Source organism: Ranitomeya variabilis, chromosome 5, assembly GCF_051348905.1.
Source record: "Ranitomeya variabilis isolate aRanVar5 chromosome 5, aRanVar5.hap1, whole genome shotgun sequence".
Lineage (NCBI taxonomy): Eukaryota > Metazoa > Chordata > Amphibia > Anura > Dendrobatidae > Ranitomeya > Ranitomeya variabilis.
This window is the reverse complement of record NC_135236.1, coordinates 456,230,921-456,253,515: the sequence shown is the minus strand read 5'-3', so window position 1 is coordinate 456,253,515 and position 22,595 is coordinate 456,230,921. Positions and strand designations below refer to the sequence as shown.

Sequence of the window (22,595 nt, the reverse complement as noted above, 5' to 3'; positions counted from 1 at the left end):
CGTAACCATTCCCCGAAACCTGTTAAACAGAGTAGCACAAAGACTTTATATGCTAGGTTTCCACATACAGTCCCGACCAGATAGTAAGTATGCATTGAATTCAAAAGTTTCCTTCCTTGCATATGATGCATACATGAATAATAAAAGCTATGTGTAGTCTGCAAGAAATAAAATGCTATAAATAAGACATCACACATATGAGTTATAAAATTCAACTTTCTGACATTTTAATGCACTTTACAAATAATTCCATATTTGAACCAAACATGTTTCAGTCAAAATATAGTATGTACTGTAGCTCACATATGTCTAACAGACGAGTGGATCTGCAATTTATTGTAACTTCATAAAACATTAATAAACACTTGAAACCAGTAAAACATCCAGGCAACCCAAGTATTATGGTAAGTATGCAGTCCTATTATTTCCAATCCAAGCATACCATGTGGTGCTTCAAAACAGATGTCAGTGGTCCAGCAACAGTGTCGATTTTGCATAGTAAAATTAGTTCTGATTTCAATTTATACATACTGTACTCCTTTAAGGTTTTAACTGAGACGCAAACTAGATGCCTAATAAACTATGGTATTTACGTGAGAACAACAAATAGCAAGCTTATATGCTCAGTACACTATAGAAACGTACCTTTGATGTCTTCATTGTTGCATAAACAGATTGTTTGGTTTTGATATTACAGATACATAAGGGATATATGAATGAATAGGATATCAGTGGTTTTGTGTTGCATTTCATATACTGATTTAAAAACTAGGACAATACAACATCAATAAGACATAAACGGTAGGAGATATGAGATGACACATGGAATTCATAAGGGTTGTGTTGTTGTTCATCATCGACCATTTTACTCATTTACAATATGTTGAGAGATAGCATTCCAGCCTTTTGTTAAAGGGTACATGTCACAGGACAGTTTCTCTGCATTTATTGCACCTGTAAAATGCTTAAAGGGAATCGGTCAGCAGGTTTTTGCTACCACGTCTGAGAGCCGCATAATGTAGAGGCTGAGACCCTGGTTTCAAAGATGTATCACTTAGTTTACCAGATGCAACAGTTGTGATGCAATCAGAGTTTTCAATTGTAGCATAGCTGATAAAGCTAACCCCGCCCACACAGCTCTTGTGTACAGCTGTCTATTGACAGTGAGCTGCTTATTACTGGGGGTGTGGTCAGATCAGGGCTCATGTGCACTGTGGGTCGAGCAGTGATAGTGTCCTGGTGATAAAGCCTTCATTGTATGGAAATTGCAGCATACAGCCTGCAATTTGTGTGTGAGCAGCTAAATTATGCTGCCCCCAGATTACATAGCAAATACCTACTGATAAATTCCCTTTAAAATCTAAAGAACTAGTGGGTGCAAATCCATACACTAAGTTGCTCCCTAAAAGCTGTTATTTCTTGGAAATAGCTTACATTCCTTCCCCTCCCACCTACAAGTCCTCTACAATATTAAGAAGAGCTACAATCGTTCTCGTTGCACTTTTCTCTGCCGCCCTGCTCTGAAGACTGGGCTCACTTCTTCTATTCCTGTTTGGTGCTTGCACTTACAAGTTCAGCTTTGATATTGTAGGTCAACATATGTTAATAGATTATAACAACACTTCCATTTTCAGAAAAGAAATATGAAAAAAATCAATATAATTTGCTCTTCTGAAGCAAAAATGTAATTCATGATTTACCAGCACATACATATTCCTTAGTATAACGCACTAAGTTAGCAGTCTGCTAAATGCATCACAATTATACAATCCTCATGTTTCATGGAAAGTAGACTACATTTATGACAGTACATGATATATACCATCAGCAGCCTTCTTTACATTGGAGAAGCCATATTTTCATGAAATATAGGTACAAAATATATTTTGGGACAGATTCCAGTATTTGCGTTTTTCTAGTTGCTAGGGCTTTAAAAACAAAATATTTAAAAAAAGTAAAAAAAACAAAAAAAACCCCAAAGACTTTATTTTACAAAATAAGAGCCTGCGAGTTTACTTATAGTTTCCAATCTGAATAGCGGAGCGTTCATAAACACATCTGAATGTGGCGGGTTGGATTTCCCAGTACTGCACAGGATTGCTGAAGAGGCTGATTCCTGTGTATGAAGCCTTCTTTGTGTTGTATCCAATAGGACAAAAGTCATTTGTTGTAACAGCAGCAATTTTGTTATTGTGAAGATAGATAACCTGTAAAATACCATTATAGCAAGTGTTAGGATTGCTATTTGTGGAGACTTACTGCATAACTTCGCAAAAATAATCAACAATTGAATTATAGCAATGGAATATGAAAAATGGCTCATTAAGAAAAATAAATTCTAGAGCTACCCGCAGTAGTAAATCATGCATGTGCGGTATATTTGAAGAGACCGAAAGGTAACTATTGGGCAATGAAAATCCCCACAGTTGTCTTTAGAACCCTATAGACCTCCAATTGTGCATGCCTATAGCCCATAGACTATGCAGACAGGAGATAAGTAGGCAGAGTACTGTTTCCAGGCACAGAGAATCCAATTAGCTGCCAGTTTCCTTTGCTCTAAAGGTACCTTCACACGAAGCGACGCTGCAGCGATAGCGACAACGATGTCGATCGCTGCAGCGTCGCTGTTTGGTCGCTGGAGAGCTGTCACACAGACCGCTCTCCAGCGATCAACTATGCCGAGGTCCCCTGGTAACCAGGGTAAACATCGGGTAACTAAGCGCAGGGCCGCGCTTAGTAACCCGATGTTTACCCTGGTTACCAGCGTAAAATCTAAAAAAAACAAACAGCACATACTTACATTCACGTCCCCCTGCGTCCACTTCCTGACTGACTGAGCGCCGTACAGTGAGAGCGGAGCGGTGACGTCACCGCTGTGCTGCTTTCACTTTCACTTTGCGGCGCTGAGTCAGAGGAGGAAGCAGACTGCAGGGGACGCAATGTGAGTATGTGCTGTTTGTTTTTTTTACATTTTACGCTAGTAACCAGGGTAAACATCGGGTAACTAAGCGCGGCCCTGCGCTTAGTAACCCGATGTTTACCCTGGTTACCAGTGTAAAATATCGCTGGTATCGTTGCTTTTGCTTTCAAACACAACGATACACAGCGATCGGACGACCAAATAAAGTTCTGGACTTTATTCAGCGACCAGCGACATCACAGCAGGATCCTGATCGCTGCTGCGTGTCAAACGAAACGATATCGCTAGCGAGGACGCTGCAACGTCACGGATTGCTAGCGATATCGTTATAATGTCGTTTCGTGTGAAGGTACCTTAAGGCTTTTCTCCCACAATGAATTTTTATTTAGTTTTTCTTTTGCATATTCTCTGCATCCATTAGGCTGCGTTCACACAATAAGTTTTGGTGCGTTTTTGACACTGCATGTTTTTGCTGCATTAAAAAAGTAGCATCTTACAGTTCCAGCAAAGTGGATGGGATTTGTAAAAATCTCCTGCCCACTGTGGTTTTGTTTAACTCAACGTAAACTGACCTGCGATGCATGTTTCAAATCCGTAACATGTCAATTTCTCTTGTGGGTACGCTCAGATTTCTGTGTGGATTTTCCCTATAGAGTTGCATGGCGTGTATCCGCTGAAGAAACACATTACAAATGCATGCAATCCACACCTAAGTATATCAATAAAGCTTGGAAAACCCAAATACCAGGAAGTTTCAAAAACAAAGCAGCTTTATTTAAAACATGACACACAAAAAAAAAAAGACAAAAACCGCGGCGTCAAAAAAGTGATAAAAATACATGTTAAAAAACTGCACATAAAAGCACAATAAAAAAAAACGCAAGCATCCCAATTTAAATAATAGGTGCAGAAATTCTGCAACACCAAAAATTCAATAAAAGCTCAGTGTGGGAACATAGCCTTAGCTGAATTAGGTTACTTGCTTTTTTCATTGCGTTTTTGAGTGTGTTTTATTTTAACATACAATTTTTACATGTTTTTGACCTTGCATCTATTAGTTGGTATGTCATGTTTTAAATAAGGCTGCTTTGCTTTTGTACTTCCTGGTATTTTGCTTTGACAAAATGTTATTGATATAGTCATGTTTGGATTAAGTTCATTTTTAGTGGGTATGAGATTTCTATAAACCCAATCCACTCAGCGGGAACTGTAAGATGCTGCGCTTTTTGGCAAAGTAAAAATACACATAAAGAACTAACTCCTAAAAACTCATAGTAGGAACTTAACACAGGACTGATCATGCTTGCTACTTACAATAATGCAGGTAAAAGATAAAATACTGAAATGATCTAATATATACAGTAGATATACTGTACACATGTGGTCAAAATTGTTGGTAACCCTCGTTTAATGACAGAAAAACCCACAATGGTCACAGGAATAACTTGAATTCTTGAATGCTTTTCAACCATGCTTCCACAGAATTTAAAAAAAAATTAAATCTCTTGAAATTGGCCTGGACAGAAATGATGGTACCCTTAACTTAATATTTTGTTGTACAACCTTTTGAGGCAATCACTGCAATCAAACGATTCCTGTAACTGTCAATGAGACTTCTGCACCTCTCGACAGCTATCTTGGACACTCTTCAAGAGCAAAGTGCTCCAGTTGTCTCGCATCTGAAGGCTGCCTTTTCCAGAGGGCATGTTTCAGCTCTTTCCAAAGATGCTCAATAGCATTTAGGTCAGGACTCATGAAAGGCAACTTCAGAATAGTCCAAAGTTTTCCTCTTAGCCATTTTTGGGTGTTTTTAGCTGTTTGTTTTGGGTCATTATCCTGTTGCAAGACCCATGACCTGCGACTGCAACTGAGGCCAAGCTTTCTGACACTGCGCAGCACATTTCTCTCTAGAATCCCTTGATAGTCTTGAGATTTCATTGTTCCCTTCACAGATTCTAGACACCCTGTGGCAGATGCAGTAAAGCATCCCAAGAACATAACAGAGCCTCCTCCATGCTTCACAGTAGTGACAGTGTTCTTTTCTTGATATGCTTCATTTTTCCATCTGTGACATAGAGCTGATGTGACTTCTGTTTAGAAGTTTTTCTTGACTCTTTTGTTACTATTCGTATTATCCATCTCTCCGATTTGTCATCAATTTTCCTCCTGTGGCCAATGCCAAGGAGGTTGTCTACAGTCCCATGGCACTTACATATCTGAATAATACGTGCAACTGTAGTCACAGGAACATCAAGCAACTTGGAGATGGTCTTATAACTTTTACTTTTAACATGTTTGTTTAAAATTTTCTTTCTAATCTCCTGAGACAACTCTTTCCCTCGCTTCCCCTGGTCCATGTTGAGTGTGATACACACCATGTCACCAAACAGCACAGTGAGTATCTGTAGCCCTATATAAAGGCCCACTCACTGATTCCAAGATTGTAGACACCTGTGATGCTAGTTAGTGGACACACCGTGATTTAACATGTTCCTTTTCTCACATTATTTTCAGGGGTACCATCATTTATGTCCAGGCCTATTTCATGAGTTTTATTTTTTTTTTTAATTCTGTGAAAGCATGGTTGAAAAGCAAGTTCTGACTTTCATTTTTTCATGTTCATAGATTTTTAATTTATTATTACTTTTGTCAGATTCAAGTTATTTCTGTGACCATTATGGGTTTTTCTATCATTAAATGAGGGGTACCAACAATTTTGACCATGTGTATATATATATATATGAGTAATCTTAAAGGGGTTATCCACTTTTTGCAAATTTGGTCCATAGGCTCAGTTATGTTTTAAAAACCGTAAGCTATGCTTACCTCATTTGTCTTTGCCACTGCCCTTGTCTCTGTTGTTTGGCTGTAGCGCTAACATCCTGACAACAGTACAGAAGCCAATCAATAAAGTCAGCGGCCCTTGTTGCTTATATCTGTAGAGTTTCTGAGTTCACTGAGTGGCTGCAGCTTAACATCAGAGACTAGGGCAGGGGTGGAGAAGGAAGACTGGATCCCTCTTTTACCTTAGTGTCCTGTTATATTTTTATAATAGTTCATAATTGATACTTTACCTGGATGTACTTATGTTCATTGAGTCCTGCAGGCACCTGAGTAAGGCTGTTATGGTCTAAGTGTAGCTCCCGTAAATGTGGAACATTGGAAATGGATCCATTTTCAACATTAATAATGCTGTTATAACTCAATCCTAACCTGCAGAAATAATAAAATGTTTAAAGTAAGAAAACGTATAACATTCAAATATCTGTCTATGTTAGGAAATTCATTTAGGAAAAATATGACCATATATACTGACTTTACAGTCACAGGTTATTCTGTAATATCCAGCAAGATTCAAAATTATTATGGTTGCCATTGGAAACTGTCAGCAAACTGATAAACTGACAGCACACCACTAATAAATTATATATATATTTGCAGCTGTCTCATTCAGCGAAATGTGGTTTAGAGAAATCCCTATACCGTATATACTCAAGTATAAGCCGAGATTTTCAGCCCATTTTTTAGGCTGAAAGCGCCCCTCTCGGCTTATACTTGAGTCATTGTCAGCGGGGAGGTCGGCGGGGGAGGGGGAGCGGAGGCTGTCACATACTCACCTGCCCCCAATGTGGTCCCTGCATCTCCGATGGTCTCTGGGCGCTGACAGCTTCTTCCAGCGTTGAGCGGTCAAATGGTACCACTCATTACAGTAATGAATATGGACGCGACTCCCCTCCCATAGGGGTGGAGCCACATATTCATTACTGTAATGAGCGGTACTGGTGACCGCTCAACGCTGGAAGAAGCTGTCAGCTCCCGGAGAAGACCATCAGGGAAGCTGCCAGGGACCGCACCGGGAGCAGGTGAGTATAATGGGGAGGGTGAGCAGCATTGGGCGATATTCACCTGTTCTCGTTCCATTGCCGGGCACTGCTCCGTCTTCTGTGTCCTGTGACTCTCAGGTCATAGGACGCAATGACGTGTATAGTGCGCGGAAGATGGAGCGGCACCCGGCGGTGGAACGAGGACAGGTGAATATCACAAGTGCCGGGGGCCTGAGCGACGAGAGGTATGTCATTTTGTTTTAATTGCAGCAACAGCAAATGGGGCAAATATCTCTATGGAGCATCTTATGGGGCCATAATCAGCATTTGTGCAGCATTATATGGGGCAAATGTCTCTATGGAGCTGTAGCGCCCCAGAGTCCTGATCGTTGCAGTACTGATGCTCTGCCGCTAAGGGGAGTGATGGTACGACTGATGGCACTGAAGGAGTTCATCTGACCAGGTATCACAGACACCAATACACTTCATAGTCTGGCCTCCAGGGGGAGCAAAGGGCGCTATGTATTAGGCCACTCCTCACAATCTGGTAAAACTGGGGGTTAGATAGAAAGTTAGAACAGAAGCTGACTGGGTTGGAACCAGGCAACATCCTGTGGCAGAGGATGTTGCAGGGGAAGATTCAGGGGGGTCTGTCGTGATTCTCAATGGCGAGAGAACATAGCCCAGCATATATAAGAACTAGCTCTTGGAAGATGGAATCTAAACTGACCATGAACTAAACCTGCCGCACAATTAACAGTGGCCGGGTTGCGTGCCTACGTTTTATCCCTAGACGCCCAGCGCCAGCCGGAGGACTAACTAATCCTGGCAGAGGAAAATATAGTCCTGGCTCACCTCTAGAGAAATTTCCCCAAAAGGCAGACAGAGGCCCCCACATATATTGGCGGTGATTTTAGATGAAATGACAAACGTAGTATGAAAATAGGTTTAGCAAAATCGAGGTCCGCTTACTAGATAGCAGGAAGACAGAAAGGGCACTTTCATGGTCAGCTGAAAACCCTATCAAAACACCATCCAGAAATTACTTTAAGACTCTAGTATTAACTCATAACACCAGAGTGGCAATTTCAGATCACAAGAGCTTTCCAGACACAGTAACGAAACAGCAGCTGTGAACTGGAACAAAATGCAAAAACAAACTAGGACGAAAGTCCAACTTAGCTGGGAGTTGTCTAGTAGCAGGAACATGCAAAGAAAGGCTTCTGATTACATTGTTGACCGGCATGAAACTGACAGAGGAGCAAGGTTATATAGAGACTCCCACATCCTGATGGGAACAGGTGAACAGAGAGGATGATGCACACAAGTTCAATTCCACCAGTGGCCACCGGGGGAGCCCAGAATCCAATTTCACAACAGTACCCCCCCCTCAAGGAGGGGGCACCGAACCCTCACCAGAACCACCAGGGCGATCAGGATGAGCCCTATGAAAGGCACGGACAAGATCGGAGGCATGAACATCAGAGGCAGTCACCCAAGAATTATCCTCCTGACCGTATCCCTTCCATTTGACCAGATACTGGAGTTTCCGTCTGGAAACACGGTAGTCTAAGATCTTTTCCACAACGTACTCCAACTCACCCTCAACCAACACCGGAGCAGGAGGCTCAACGGAAGGCACAACCGGTACCTCATACCTGCGCAATAATGACCGATGAAAAACATTATGAATAGAAAAAGATGCAGGGAGGTCCAAACGGAAGGACACAGGGTTAAGAATCTCCAATATCTTGTACGGGCCGATGAACCGAGGCTTAAACTTAGGAGAAGAAACCCTCATAGGGACAAAACGAGAAGACAACCACACCAAGTCCCCAACACAAAGCCGAGGACCAACACGACGACGGCGGTTGGCAAAAAGCTGAGTCTTCTCCTGGGACAACTTCAAATTGTCCACTACCTGCCCCCAAATCTGATGCAACCTCTCCACCACAGCATCCACTCCAGGACAATCCGAAGATTCCACCTGACCGGAGGAAAATCGAGGATGAAACCCCGAATTACAGAAAAACGGGGACACCAAGGTGGCAGAGCTGGCCCGATTATTGAGGGCGAACTCCGCCAATGGCAAAAAAGCAACCCAATCATCCTGATCCGCAGACACAAAACACCTCAAATATGTCTCCAAGGTCTGATTAGTCCGCTCGGTCTGGCCATTAGTCTGAGGATGGAAAGCAGACGAAAAAGACAAATCTATGCCCATCCTAGCACAGAATGCCCGCCAAAATCTAGACACGAATTGGGTCCCTCTGTCAGAAACGATATTCTCCGGAATACCATGCAAACGAACAACATTTTGAAAAAACAGAGGAACCAACTCGGAAGAAGAAGGCAACTTAGGCAAGGGAACCAAATGGACCATCTTAGAGAAACGGTCACACACCACCCAGATGACAGACATCTTCTGAGAAACAGGCAGATCCGAAATAAAATCCATCGAGATGTGCGTCCAAGGCCTCTTCGGAATAGGCAAGGGCAACAACAATCCACTAGCCCGAGAACAACAAGGCTTGGCCCGAGCACAAACGTCACAAGACTGCACAAAGCCTCGCACATCTCGTGACAGGGAAGGCCACCAGAAGGACCTTGCCACCAAATCCCTGGTACCAAAGATTCCAGGATGACCTGCCAACGCAGAAGAATGAACCTCAGAGATGACTCTACTGGTCCAATCATCAGGAACAAACAGTCTACCGGGTGGGCAACGATCCGGTCTATCCGCCTGAAACTCCTGCAAGGCCCGCCGCAGGTCTGGAGAAACGGCAGACAATATCACTCCATCCTTAAGGATACCTGTGGGCTCAGAATTACCAGGGGAGTCAGGCTCAAAACTCCTAGAAAGGGCATCCGCCTTAACATTCTTAGAACCCGGTAGGTATGACACCACAAAATTAAACCGAGAGAAAAACAACGACCAGCGCGCCTGTCTAGGATTCAGGCGCCTGGCAGACTCAAGGTAAATTAAATTTTTGTGGTCAGTCAATACCACCACCTGATGTCTGGCCCCCTCAAGCCAGTGACGCCACTCCTCAAAAGCCCACTTCATGGCCAAAAGCTCCCGATTCCCAATATTATAATTCCGCTCGGCGGGCGAAAATTTACGGGAAAAAAAAGCACAAGGTCTCATCACGGGGCAGTCGGAATTTCTCTGCGACAACACCGCCCCAGCTCCGATTTCAGAAGCGTCGACCTCAACCTGAAAAGGAAGAGCAACATCAGGCTGACGCAAGACAGGGGCGGAAGAAAAGCGGCGCTTAAGCTCCCGAAAGGCCTCCACAGCATCAGGGGACCAATCAGCAACATCAGCACCCTTCTTAGTCAAATCACTCAATGGTTTAACAACATCAGAAAAACCAGCAATAAATCGACGATAAAAGTTAGCAAAGCCCAAAAATTTCTGAAGACTCTTAAGAGAAGAGGGTTGCGTCCAATCACAAATAGCCTGAACCTTGACAGGATCCATCTCGATGGAAGAGGGGGAAAAAATGTATCCCAAGAAGGAAATCTTTTGAACCCCAAAAACGCACTTAGAACCCTTCACACACAAGGAATTAGACCGCAAAACCTGAAAAACCCTCCTGACCTGCTGGACATGAGAGTCCCAGTCATCCGAAAAAATCAGAATATCATCCAGATACACAATCATAAATTTATCCAAATAATCGCGGAAAATGTCATGCATAAAGGACTGGAAGACTGAAGGGGCATTTGAAAGACCAAAAGGCATCACCAAATACTCAAAGTGGCCCTCGGGCGTATTAAATGCGGTTTTCCACTCATCCCCCTGCTTGATTCGCACCAAATTATACGCCCCACGGAGATCAATCTTAGAGAACCACTTGGCCCCCTTTATACGAGCAAACAAATCAGTCAGCAGTGGTAACGGATATTGATATTTAACCGTGATTTTATTCAAAAGCCGATAATCAATACACGGCCTCAAAGAGCCATCTTTCTTAGACACAAAGAAAAAACCGGCTCCTAAGGGAGATGACGAAGGACGAATATGTCCCTTTTCCAAGGACTCCTTTATATATTCTCGCATAGCAGCGTGTTCAGGCACAGACAGATTAAATAAACGACCCTTAGGGTATTTACTACCCGGGATCAAATCTATGGCACAATCGCACTTCCGGTGCGGAGGTAGTGAACCAAGCTTGGGTTCTTCAAAAACGTCACGATAGTCAGACAAGAATTCAGGAATCTCAGAGGGAATAGATGATGAAATGGAAACCAAAGGTACGTCCCCATGAGTCCCTTTACATCCCCAGCTTAACACAGACATAGCTTTCCAGTCGAGGACTGGGTTATGAGATTGCAGCCATGGCAATCCTAGCACCAAAACATCATGTAGATTATACAGCACCAGAAAGCGAATAATCTCCTGGTGATCCGGATTAATACGCATAGTTACTTGTGTCCAGTATTGTGGTTTATTACTAGCCAATGGGGTGGAGTCAATCCCCTTCAGAGGTATAGGAGCTTCCAAAGGCTCCAAATCATACCCACAGCGTTTGGCAAAGGACCAATCCATAAGACTCAAAGCGGCGCCAGAGTCGACATAGGCGTCCGCGGTAATAGATGATAAAGAACAAATCAGGGTCACAGATAGAATAAACTTAGACTGTAAAGTGCTAATTGAAACAGACTTGTCAAGCTTCTTAGTACGCTTAGAGCATGCTGATATAACATGAGTTGAATCACCACAATAGAAGCACAACCCATTTTTTCGTCTAAAATTCTGCCGCTCGCTTCTGGACAGAATTCTATCACATTGCATATTTTCTGGCGTCTTCTCAGTAGACACCGCCAAATGGTGCACAGGTTTGCGCTCCCGCAGACGCCTATCGATCTGAATAGCCATTGTCATGGACTCATTCAGACCCGCAGGCACAGGGAACCCCACCATAACATCCTTAATGGCATCAGAGAGACCTTCTCTGAAAATCGCCGCCAGGGCGCACTCATTCCACTGAGTAAGCACAGACCATTTACGGAATTTTTGGCAGTATATTTCAGCTTCATGTTGCCCCTGAGATAGGGACATCAAAGCTTTTTCCGCCTGAAGCTCTAAATGAGGTTCCTCATAAAGCAACCCCAAGGCCAGAAAAAACGCATCCACATTGAGCAACGCAGGATCCCCTGGTGTCAATGCAAAAGCCCAATCTTGAGGGTTGCCCCGGAGCAAGGAAATTACAATCCTGACCTGCTGTGCAGGATCTCCGGCAGAGCGAGACTTCAGGGACAAAAACAATTTGCAATTATTTTTAAAATTTTGAAAGCAAGATCTATTCCCTGAAAAAAATTCAGGCAAAGGAATTCTAGGTTCAGACATAGGTGCATGAACAACAAAATCTTGCAAATTTTGTACCTTCGTGGCGAGATTATTCAAACCTGTAGCTACACTCTGAAGATCCATTTCAAACAGGTGAACACAGAGCCATTCAAGGATTAGAAGGAGAGAAAGAGAGGAAGGCTGCAGTATAGGCAGACTAGCAAGTGATTCAATTATGAGCACACTCAGAACTAGAGAAAAAAAAAAATTTTCAGCAGACTTCTTTTTTCTCTCCTTTCTCAGCCAATAATTTAACCCTTTTGGGCCGGTCAAACTGTCGTGATTCTCAATGGCGAGAGAACATAGCCCAGCATATATAAGAACTAGCTCTTGGAAGATGGAATCTAAACTGACCATGAACTAAACCTGCCGCACAATTAACAGTGGCCGGGTAGCGTGCCTACGTTTTATCCCTAGACGCCCAGCGCCAGCCGGAGGACTAACTAATCCTGGCAGAGGAAAATATAGTCCTGGCTCACCTCTAGAGAAATTTCCCCAAAAGGCAGACAGAGGCCCCCACATATATTGGCGGTGATTTTAGATGAAATGACAAACGTAGTATGAAAATAGGTTTAGCAAAATCGAGGTCCGCTTACTAGATAGCAGGAAGACAGAAAGGGCACTTTCATGGTCAGCTGAAAACCCTATCAAAACACCATCCAGAAATTACTTTAAGACTCTAGTATTAACTCATAACACCAGAGTGGCAATTTCAGATCACAAGAGCTTTCCAGACACAGTAACGAAACAGCAGCTGTGAACTGGAACAAAATGCAAAAACAAACTAGGACGAAAGTCCAACTTAGCTGGGAGTTGTCTAGTAGCAGGAACATGCAAAGAAAGGCTTCTGATTACATTGTTGACCGGCATGAAACTGACAGAGGAGCAAGGTTATATAGAGACTCCCACATCCTGATGGGAACAGGTGAACAGAGAGGATGATGCACACAAGTTCAATTCCACCAGTGGCCACCGGGGGAGCCCAGAATCCAATTTCACAACAGGGGTCCCTGTTAGGGGTGGGATCCTGACAGAGGCCTAGCAAACAGGAAAGAACGTTAAGGAACCGCGCCTGCACTACATCGCAGCGGTATCTCAAGAAAGGACAAGAAGCGAGGTTTATTGTGGAGAGTGAGAAACGAGATCAAAGCAAAAAGGAGATAACACCAGTAGGAGTCGTGCTGTAAGATCGAGGCAACATCCTACTGAGGCGCGTAGCCGGTGGCCGGAACGCCGAGGAAGTATTGAGCTCCAAGCATTACTTCAAACCAACGGCAGGACAGTTAATTATAGGTTGGCTGTCTCACCTAAATCACCTAAGCAGACATAGGGGGCAACTGTGGGAGAGGGGCGTCACTAGGGTCCCGGAAGAACTCTAGGCCTACCCGTCATACGGGTGCGTCCTATCCATATCATCTGGGGGACGGAGAAGAACATCAGAATAGACATAAGTTGTGGGAAAGAACATCAGAAACAGACACAACAGTTGTGAGGACTATCCCGTGGTGCTCAGCAGGGAAGTACTACAACACACAGGCGCTAGAAGGTAAGCACAGATTTCCACCTGCAAAGGGAACTCTGGAGGTGCCATTGGACCGGCCGGTCTCAGACAGCCCTGTTAACCGTACTCTGGATTGAGGACCTTGAAGCCTTCAGTAAAGAGGTAAAGAGACTGCAACCCTGTGTCCTCGTTATTCATCGCGACCTGCACCACGCACCATCATCTCATCTTTCATTGGACACCCCTTAGCAGGGTCACGGACTGGGTCTAGCCACCGTGACAACCCCAGAACTGAGACAGAGAAAACCGGTAACGAGTTCCCCGCGGCCCTGCATCTGCGGGCGCTCCAAACTTGGCGTCACGAACAGGATCTACTTAAGCCTGAAGAATCAGGTCATGTGTGCCTTGGAACTGTGATTTATTGTGCTTGGACTGTGACTCATTGCAAAGACTGTGTATTGCTGCTTGCGCCAGAAGATCTCGCCCAAATCGCCGCCATTACAGCACTAAGAGGAGTGCAGAAGAAGAAGGGCGTGGAAGTGGGTGTAGACAAGCTGAAGAGCGCGAAAGACAATGGCCGCCCAGTCTAAGTATTTCTGCGTCCTGAGGACGTGTCCGTCAGCAGCTGAGGTCCGCCTTCTGATCCTCTATGGAGGGTGGAGACCATGGAGATGGGGCCGCCCACGAAAGAGAGCGCGGGAAGAAGACACCGAGGAGGAGTCAAAGATGGCGACATCGGAAGCACCGCATGGGGATGACCCGACCCAGCATGAGGCTGCACTACCCATCACAGCCCCAGATTCTCCATCGCTGCAGGGACTGGCCCTCACGGTGTTACCGCTGGGCAGACCCAACTGGCTGCCATCTGAGGAGTGTGTGGCTGCAGCTGAGGCCCGGCGGATGGCACGCCGCCGGGAGGCCGATGATCGTGTGACCTCCCGGCTGGGCCAGCCCACGGAGGTCCGCCTAACTCCAGTGTCCCCCACCCTCTCCATCCCGGCCACAGCAGAGTGTGAGCTGCAGGCGCAGGGCCTGAGAATCCTGCCAGAGGCAGAACACCTGCGGTGCCTGATGACAGCGTGGAGGAATAGACCCCAACCTGCGGCCCAGATCGACCTGACGGATGCTGAGAAGGTCCCACCATCACACTGGGGAGTGGTGGTTTTCTTTAACTCCCAGGAAGGAAGGGGAGTTTTCCAGGAGATTGGAGAGCCGCTGCAGGTCCGCGTTGACCGGAGGGAAGTGGAGCCCTGCGGTGGAAGATATGATAAGAACCGCAACTTGGAGCCCGGAGACGCAGTGACCTATACCCGATGGAGGAGGGAGGTTGGCTGGATGGCTCGGGGCGTTCAGCGGTGCGTCACCCTCCAGGCTGCTGCTGGGACCTCGGAGGACGAACCCCCTGTGGAAAAGGTAATGGAACCCACCACCGCGGAACCCCAGGATATCCCGACTCACCGTGTATCTATGGGGTGCGCTCGCTCTCGGTTGAGGAGGGCGGCCCAGAGAGGGGTGTTGTCGCTGCCTGGACGGGGATCGGGCCTCCCTATACCACCGCGGGCCGTTTGCCAGGTGAAGCCCGGAAGGAAGCCACCTCCTGATCAGTCAGAATGAGTTCTAAAGTTCTGCAAATGTAGATAGTTAACTGTTCGTCTTTTTGTGTTTTTCTGCTGCTATAACCCGACCAGGGTTATCTCTTAAAGGGATCCCTTAGTTGACCCGGGATCCCTATTTTGCCTTTTTGTTTTGTTAACCACTGTTTTAAAGACTACCGAATCATGGACGGTGAATGGTTCACAAACTGCTCTGTAAATAGTTTGCACCCTCTTAAGGGTGCCCCCTACTGGTTTTACAAGAAAGAGAACTCTTTGCAAAGAAACTGTTCCTGGAAACAGCATCGGAGTTCCAGCTTTACACGGACTTGCAACATGAGTAGTTGCACTACCTCAAAGAGACTTGGTTCCCTCTTAAAGGGAATGTTCACCAGTTGTATTCAAGATATAATGTTGCCTTAAAGGAGAGTAAATAGAAATAATGTTTTACATAGAAAAGTTATATGTAGCCAGTTAGTTAATTATAGAAAATGTTTAATAATGTGTTAGAGAATGAGGACAGGAAAGTGAACCCGTAGGGGTTAGTGGGTGAGTCCTCATAGGAGCCATAAAGAGATGGCTCGGTGATCCTGTACTAAGAAAGAGGCAGTAGGCCTGGGCAGATAGACAGGAGGTCCTGCATAAGACAAATCAGAGAATAAAAATTAAAAAATTGCACTTAGAAGAGAAAAATGAAGAAAAGTTAATATATATTTTTGGAGTTTTACATAGGCCTTTAGTGAATTCAGCTTACACGTCCTTAGAGGCAAAGTTAAATTATTGTTCAGCATTTGCACTCAGTAGAATACCCGGTTGGGTAATAGAAGTTATTTATAGTGTGTTATTTAAGATATTTAACCATGTTTGTAACGTTCAAGAGTCCTCACCTCCCATAAAGGGAAGCACTGTTATTTCCACTTATTACTTGTTTATTGCATTTCAAAATTTGTATGTCTTTTGCTGACATGTATTGTTGTTTTCTTCCCAGTCCGGGAGTACTGGATTTAACCGGGGGGGGGAGTGCAGCGCCCCAGAGTCCTGGTCGTTGCAGTACTGATGCTCCGCCGCTAAGGGGAGTGATGGTACGTCTGATGGCACTGAAGTTCATCTGACCAGGTATCACAGACACCAATACACTTCATAGTCTGGCCTCCAGGGGGAGCAAAGGGCGCTATGTATTAGGCCACTCCTCACAATCTGGTAAAACTGGGGGTTAGATAGAAAGTTAGAACAGAAGCTGACTGGGTTGGAACCAGGCAACATCCTGTGGCAGAGGGTGTTGCAGGGGAAGATTCAGGGGGGTCCCTGTCAGGGGTGGGATCCTGACAGAGGCCTAGCGAACAGGAAAGAACGTTAAGGAACCGCGCCTGCACTACATCGCGGCGGTATCTCAAGAAAGGACAAGAAGCGAGGTTTATTGTGGAGAGTGAGAAACGAGATCAAAGCAAAAAGGAGATAACACCAGTAGGAGTCTTGCTGTAAGATCGAGGCAACATCCTACTGAGGCGCGTAGCCGGTGGCCGGAACACCAAAGAAGTATTGAGCTCCAAGCATTACTTCAAACCAACGGCAGGACAGTTAATTATAGGTTGGCTGTCTCACCTAAATCACCTAAGCAGACATAGGGGGCAACTGTGGGAGAGGGGCGTCACTAGGGTCCCGGAAGAACTCCAGGCCTACCCGTCATACGGGTGCGTCCTATCCATATCATCTGGGGGATGGAGAAGAACATCAGAATAGACATAAGTTGTGGGAAAGAACATCAGAAACAGACACAACAGTTGTGAGGACTATCCCGTGGTGCTCAGCAGGGAAGTACTACAACACACAGGCGCTAGAAGGTAGGCACAGATTTCCACCTGCAAAGGGAACTCTGGAGGTGCCATCGGACCGGCCGGTCTCAGACAGCCCTGTTAACCGTACTCTGGATTGAGGACCTTGAAGCCTTCAGTAAAGAGGTAAAGAGACTGCAACCCTGTGTCCTCGTTATTCATCGCGACCTGCACCACGCACCATCATCTCATCTTTCATTGGACGCCCTTTATCAGGGTCACGGACCGGGTCTAGCCACCGTGACAACCCCAGAACTGAGACAGAGAAACCCGGTACCGAGTTCCCAGCGGCCCTGCGTCTGGGGGCGCTCCAGAGCATCTTATGGGGCCCTTATTAACCTTTATGCAGCACTGTATGGGGCAAATGTGTCTATGGAGCATCTTATGGGGCCATTATTAACCTTTGTGCAGCATTATATTGGGCATATTTTAATATGGAGCATCTTATGGGGCCCATCATAAACTTTATGGAGCATTATGTGGGGCGTATTTTGTATGGAGCATCTTATGGGGCCCATCATGAACTGTATGGAGCATTATAAGGGGGTCCTGATTCAATATGGATATTAAAAAACGCTTAACCTACTGATATCTCAATTAATTTTACTTTTATTGGTACCTATCTTTATTTTTGAAATTTACCGGTAGCTGCTGCATTTTCCACCCTAGGCTTATACTCGAGTTATTAAGTTTTCCCAGTTTTTTGTGGCAAAGTTAGGGGTCTCGGCTTATACTCGGGTCGGCTTATACTCGAGTATATACGGTAAATGCCACATAAACAGGATGTTGGACATTATTACTGGAAAGCGTCCAGGATAGGGAACATTCTTACTGGAAGGGGTCCAAGATGGAGGACATTTTTAAATTATAAAGGATGAGCAACACATTTGTCTTTATAGGATATAGAATGCAAAAAGGGCTAATACTTTTGACCAACATATAGGTGGGTGCCCAGGTCCAAATTTAGCACCAGAGCCCATTGGCTCACCAGTTATGCCACTGTTCGCTGGTTGTTGATGCCAGATTGCTGTTAGCGCCACCCTGTGGTCAGTGCTGTAATTCAGCTACATGGGGCAATCTGATCATCACCCATATCTAGCAGAGCGGATCAGGCTATTCCAGCTTCTAGCCTCCCGTGGAGCCTATAGAAGCATAGCAAAGGTTAAAAAAAATATTTTTAAAAATATGAAAAAAATAAAAAAACATAAAAGTTCAAATCACTCCCCTTTTGCCCCATTAAAAATAAAACAATAAAAAAGTAAAACCTGCACATATTTGGTATCGCCGAGTTTAGAATCGCCCGATCTATCAATAAAAAAAAATAACCTGATCGCTAAATGGCGTAACGAGAAAAAAATTAAAAACGCCAGAACTATGTTTTTTGGGTGACCACAATATTGCATGAAAATGCAATAACGGGCGATCAAAAGAACGTATCTGCACTGAAATGGTATTGTTAAAAATGTCAGCTCAGCACACAAAAAATAAGCCTTCACCCAACCCCAGATCATGAAAAATGGAGACACTACGGGTATCGGAATATTGTGCAATTTTTTTTTTTGCAAAGTTTGGAATTATTTTTTACCACTTAGATAAAAAATAACCTAGACATGTTTGGTGTTTATGAACTCGTAATGACCTGGAGAATCATAATGGCCAGTCAGTTTTAGCATTTAGTGAACCTAGCAAAAAAGCCAGACAAAAAACAAGTGTAGGATTGCACCTTTTTTGCAATGTCACCGCACTTGGAATTTTTTTCACGTTTTCTAGTACACGACATGGTAAAACCAATGGTGTTAAATATCAACAAAATGCTTTGTTTTAGTATATACATCATACCTCCCAACCGTCCCGGATCCCGCGGGACTGTCCTGATTTTGACAGTCAGCCCCGGGATCCCGGGCGGGACATTGGTTGTCCCGCACTACGTGCCTAGGGCGGGGACAATGCAGGGGGTGGCACCTGAGTAACTTAGGTTTGTGGCTGTTTTTTTTTAATAAAAGCTGGGTCTGGCTGCGTGTGTGTGTGATGGCTGCGTGTGTGTGTGTGATGGCTGTGTGTGTGATGGCTGCGTGTGTGATGGCTGGGTGTGTGTGATGGCTGCGTGTGTGTGTGATGGCTGCGTGTGTGTGTGATGGCTGCGTGTGTGTGTGTGATGGCTGCGTGTGTGTGTGTGATGGCTGCGTGTGTGTGATGGCTGCGTGTGTGTGATGGCTACGTGTGGGTGATGGCTGCGTGTGTGATGCATTTGTGTCAAAGCTGCATGTGTTTGTGAGCTGCGTGTTTGATACTGCGTGTGTGTGTGTGATGCTGCGTGTGTGTGTGTGATGCTGCGTGTGTGAGCTGCATGTGTGTGAGCTGCGTGCGTCTGTGAGCTGTGTGTGTGCTGCGTGTGTGTGAGCCGTGTGTGTGAGCTGCGTGCCTGTATGTCATTATACAGTATGGAGAACTGTGGCCATTATACAGTATGGAGCATTATGTGCAGCCAGTATACAGTATGGAGCATCATGTGCAGCCAGTATATAGTATGGAGCATCATGTGCAGCCAGTATACAGTATGGAGCATCATGTGCAGCCAGTATACAGTATGGAGCATCATGTGCAGCCAGTATACAGTATGGAGCATCATGTGCAGCCAGTATACAGTATGGAGCATCATGTGCAGCCAGTATACAGTATGGAGCACCATGTGCAGCCAGTATACAGTATGGAGCATTATGTGCAGTCATTATACAGTATGGAGCATTATGTGCAGCCATTATACAGTATGGAGCATCATGTGCAGTCATTATACAGTATGGAGCATCATGTGCAGCCATTATACAGTATGGAGCATCATGTGCAGACATTATACAGTATGGAGCATCATGTGCAGTCATTATACAGTATGGAGCATCATGTGCAGCCATTATACAGTATGGAGCATCATGTGCAGCTATTATACAGTATGCAGCATCATGTGCAGTCATTATACAGTATGGAGCATCATGTGTGGCCATTATACAGTATGGAGCACTGTGTGGCCATATTTTTTTGTTTATAATTATTGTATATGAAACAGTGTGATCGGCAGTGCTAAATGGGTGTGGTTGGGACGTGGATATGGGTGTGACTAATTATGACTGGGTGTGGTCAGAGGCGTGGCCTAAAATTTGCCCTAACTTTGTCCCTCTTTCCCGTCTTCAAAAGTTGGGAGGTATGTATACATGGTTGTCTTCATTTACTCCATTTTCGTTTCTTGTGTATATTATATATGCGATTACTTCACCTATTTACTTAATAACTTTTGGGGGAAAGTTCTATTGTAGTTATGTCTCCAGCCTGTTATATTTTTTTGTGCTATGTCTTTTTCCTAATTATCACGTTGTATAAACATTGAGGCTGTAAGAAATAATGGAAGGTTGGAGGAACTGCCTGTTATTTGCATGCACTAGTCTGGTCCATAAATTGGACCAGCATAGTGCATGCTACGACTTTTACATACAGACAGTGGTCCATGTGGAATATTGTCCATGTGCACTGACTGGCACATTGTGTATAATGGATCCGCATGCTCTCTGTATGGTGTCTGCGGCGCACATGGATATGACAGATACATATGATAAGCTTGCGGTTTGCAAGGTATCCACGTTTACTATTTAGGGCTTGAAGCTTTTACGCTCTAGTAGTTTAAATCTTTTTGCTCATTTCTAGCATCCAGATGTGGTGAAATATTTTAATACATGTAATTTAATGTCTTTGAATATATATTTTTAATTTCTGTATATTTTACAGTATGGATGACAAATACCATGCTTATGCTCTATAACTTTTTACTACCATTACATCCCCCAAGGTATGCAATATAATTTAAGTGCCTCTCATGCTTGTAGAAAAAAAAATACAGCACATTTCTGTGCACGCCTGGAATGTGTTATCTGAGAACACACCAGGTATTTTCACTGTGAACTGTATGTTAGTGCTTGTTATCCAAGTATTGCTGCCCCCAGGGTTCGCACGTGTTTCAACATAACTGTTCAACCTCCAATATTATGTTCAATTGATGTCAAATCGCTTAATCTTCTACCAAGTGCACATCTCATGTTTATCATAATAGATTCAATCCTTCGAAGTATTATGGCTAAAGTAAGGTTTTCTAAAAAGCAGCTTATTAAATGTGGAATTTATCCTAAATGTATGCTTATGAGTTATTCTTTATTCAGTAATTCACAAATTTATTAAAAAAGCCACCAGTAAGGTGAATTGGCCTTATTAAAGGGGCTGTCCTCTACTGGAAAACCACAGCTTAATCAATTCAGGATCTCATAGCAGTGCTGTTCCAGTGTACAATGGGGGGTGACGCTGCTGTGTCACTTGAATACTGCAGCCAATCAGCGGCCACTGACTAGCTGCAGCTTTCAATATTTCATCACGCAGACATCCAATCGGACATAATGGCCACTGATCTGATTGATGACCTGCAGTTGATTAGTGACTATTGATTGGCTGCAGAGTGGATTGGAGTTGGGGGCAGAGGGGCATATGCTGCTCCACCAGCAGTTGTGTAAGGCCGCAAGACCTTCTGTTCTACTTCGGCAGGGCCAGCACTGCACATTTTATCTTGCTTGTGTGCCGGCCCAGCCACGTCACTGCTTGCAAATGCGGCTAAAGTGCCATCGTGCAGCACGCCCTGAACTGCCACCTTCCCACAGAGAGGAGACAAGCTGGGGGAAGGTGAGCCAAATGTCATTCTTCCCATGTTAAAATACATATTTGATTGTTTCACTATGTATGAAGGCATTCCAACCATTCTTGGTTGCACTGAATGTCACTAAGGAGTTTGTGCTCAAAATGGACACCTACGACATTAGGGTGGGAGGTGTGTTGTCCCAGGAGGTGATTGGAACGAATATCCAGTCCTATACCTAAGTAGGAAACTCTCCTCCTGTGAAAAGATCTATGTCATCATAGAAAAAGAATGCTTGGCCATCAAATGGGCAATTGACGCCCTGAGATACTACCTGCTAGGCTGTAAGTTCAGGCTAGTGCCAGATCATGCACCCCTGAGATGGATGAGGGAAAGGAAGGGGAAGAATGCCTGGGTGACTAGATGGCTTTAAGCGCTCCAGGACTTTCATTTTCATGATGAGCACAGGCCAGGGAAGCTACATGAGAATGCAGATGCCCTGTCCAGACTCCCCCGTTTAGCGAGTGATGGTGCCAAAACCCCCGGCTTTGGGCAGAGGGGGGGATATGTGACAAAGTCGCTGGTAAAGTGCTGGAGGGGAGATATGTTTTGCTGCGCTTAATGGCTTCAGTGATGTGAAACCCAGCAATTTCACTCCAGCACAGTAAGTGCTGCGAGGGGTTAACAGCCAATCTATTTTAAGGGTTGCGATTTGTGTGGACAACCATAGAGCTGGTGGGAGGTTTTCCTCCTTATCTCCACTCCAGGATGTATTCTGGGGCTTAAATAGCTGGCCTCCAGAGGTAGTCATGTCTCACTAGGGCTGGAGAGAGGAACTCCAGCTGTTTGTATCCTAAGGAGGAAAGACTGAACCTGTGCTATCTCTGTATTGCTCCATAGAGGG

The 22,595-nt window shown here is 44.7% G+C and overlaps 1 protein-coding gene across 1 annotated transcript in view; it reads right to left on the bottom strand.

The window, feature by feature from the left end:
- Positions 1 to 202: 202 nt before the first annotated feature.
- The window catches only part of DCN (decorin), a 178,851-nt gene continuing 156,458 nt past the window's right edge, over positions 203 to 22,595 (bottom strand). The window contains exons 7-8 of the mRNA XM_077265424.1: positions 5,995 to 6,133; positions 203 to 2,207 (exon numbers count right to left, since the gene is read on the bottom strand). Of these exons, the coding sequence (XP_077121539.1) occupies positions 2,013 to 2,207; positions 5,995 to 6,133 (334 nt within the window). The 3' untranslated portion in view covers positions 203 to 2,012. The remainder of the gene's footprint in view (positions 2,208 to 5,994; positions 6,134 to 22,595) is intronic.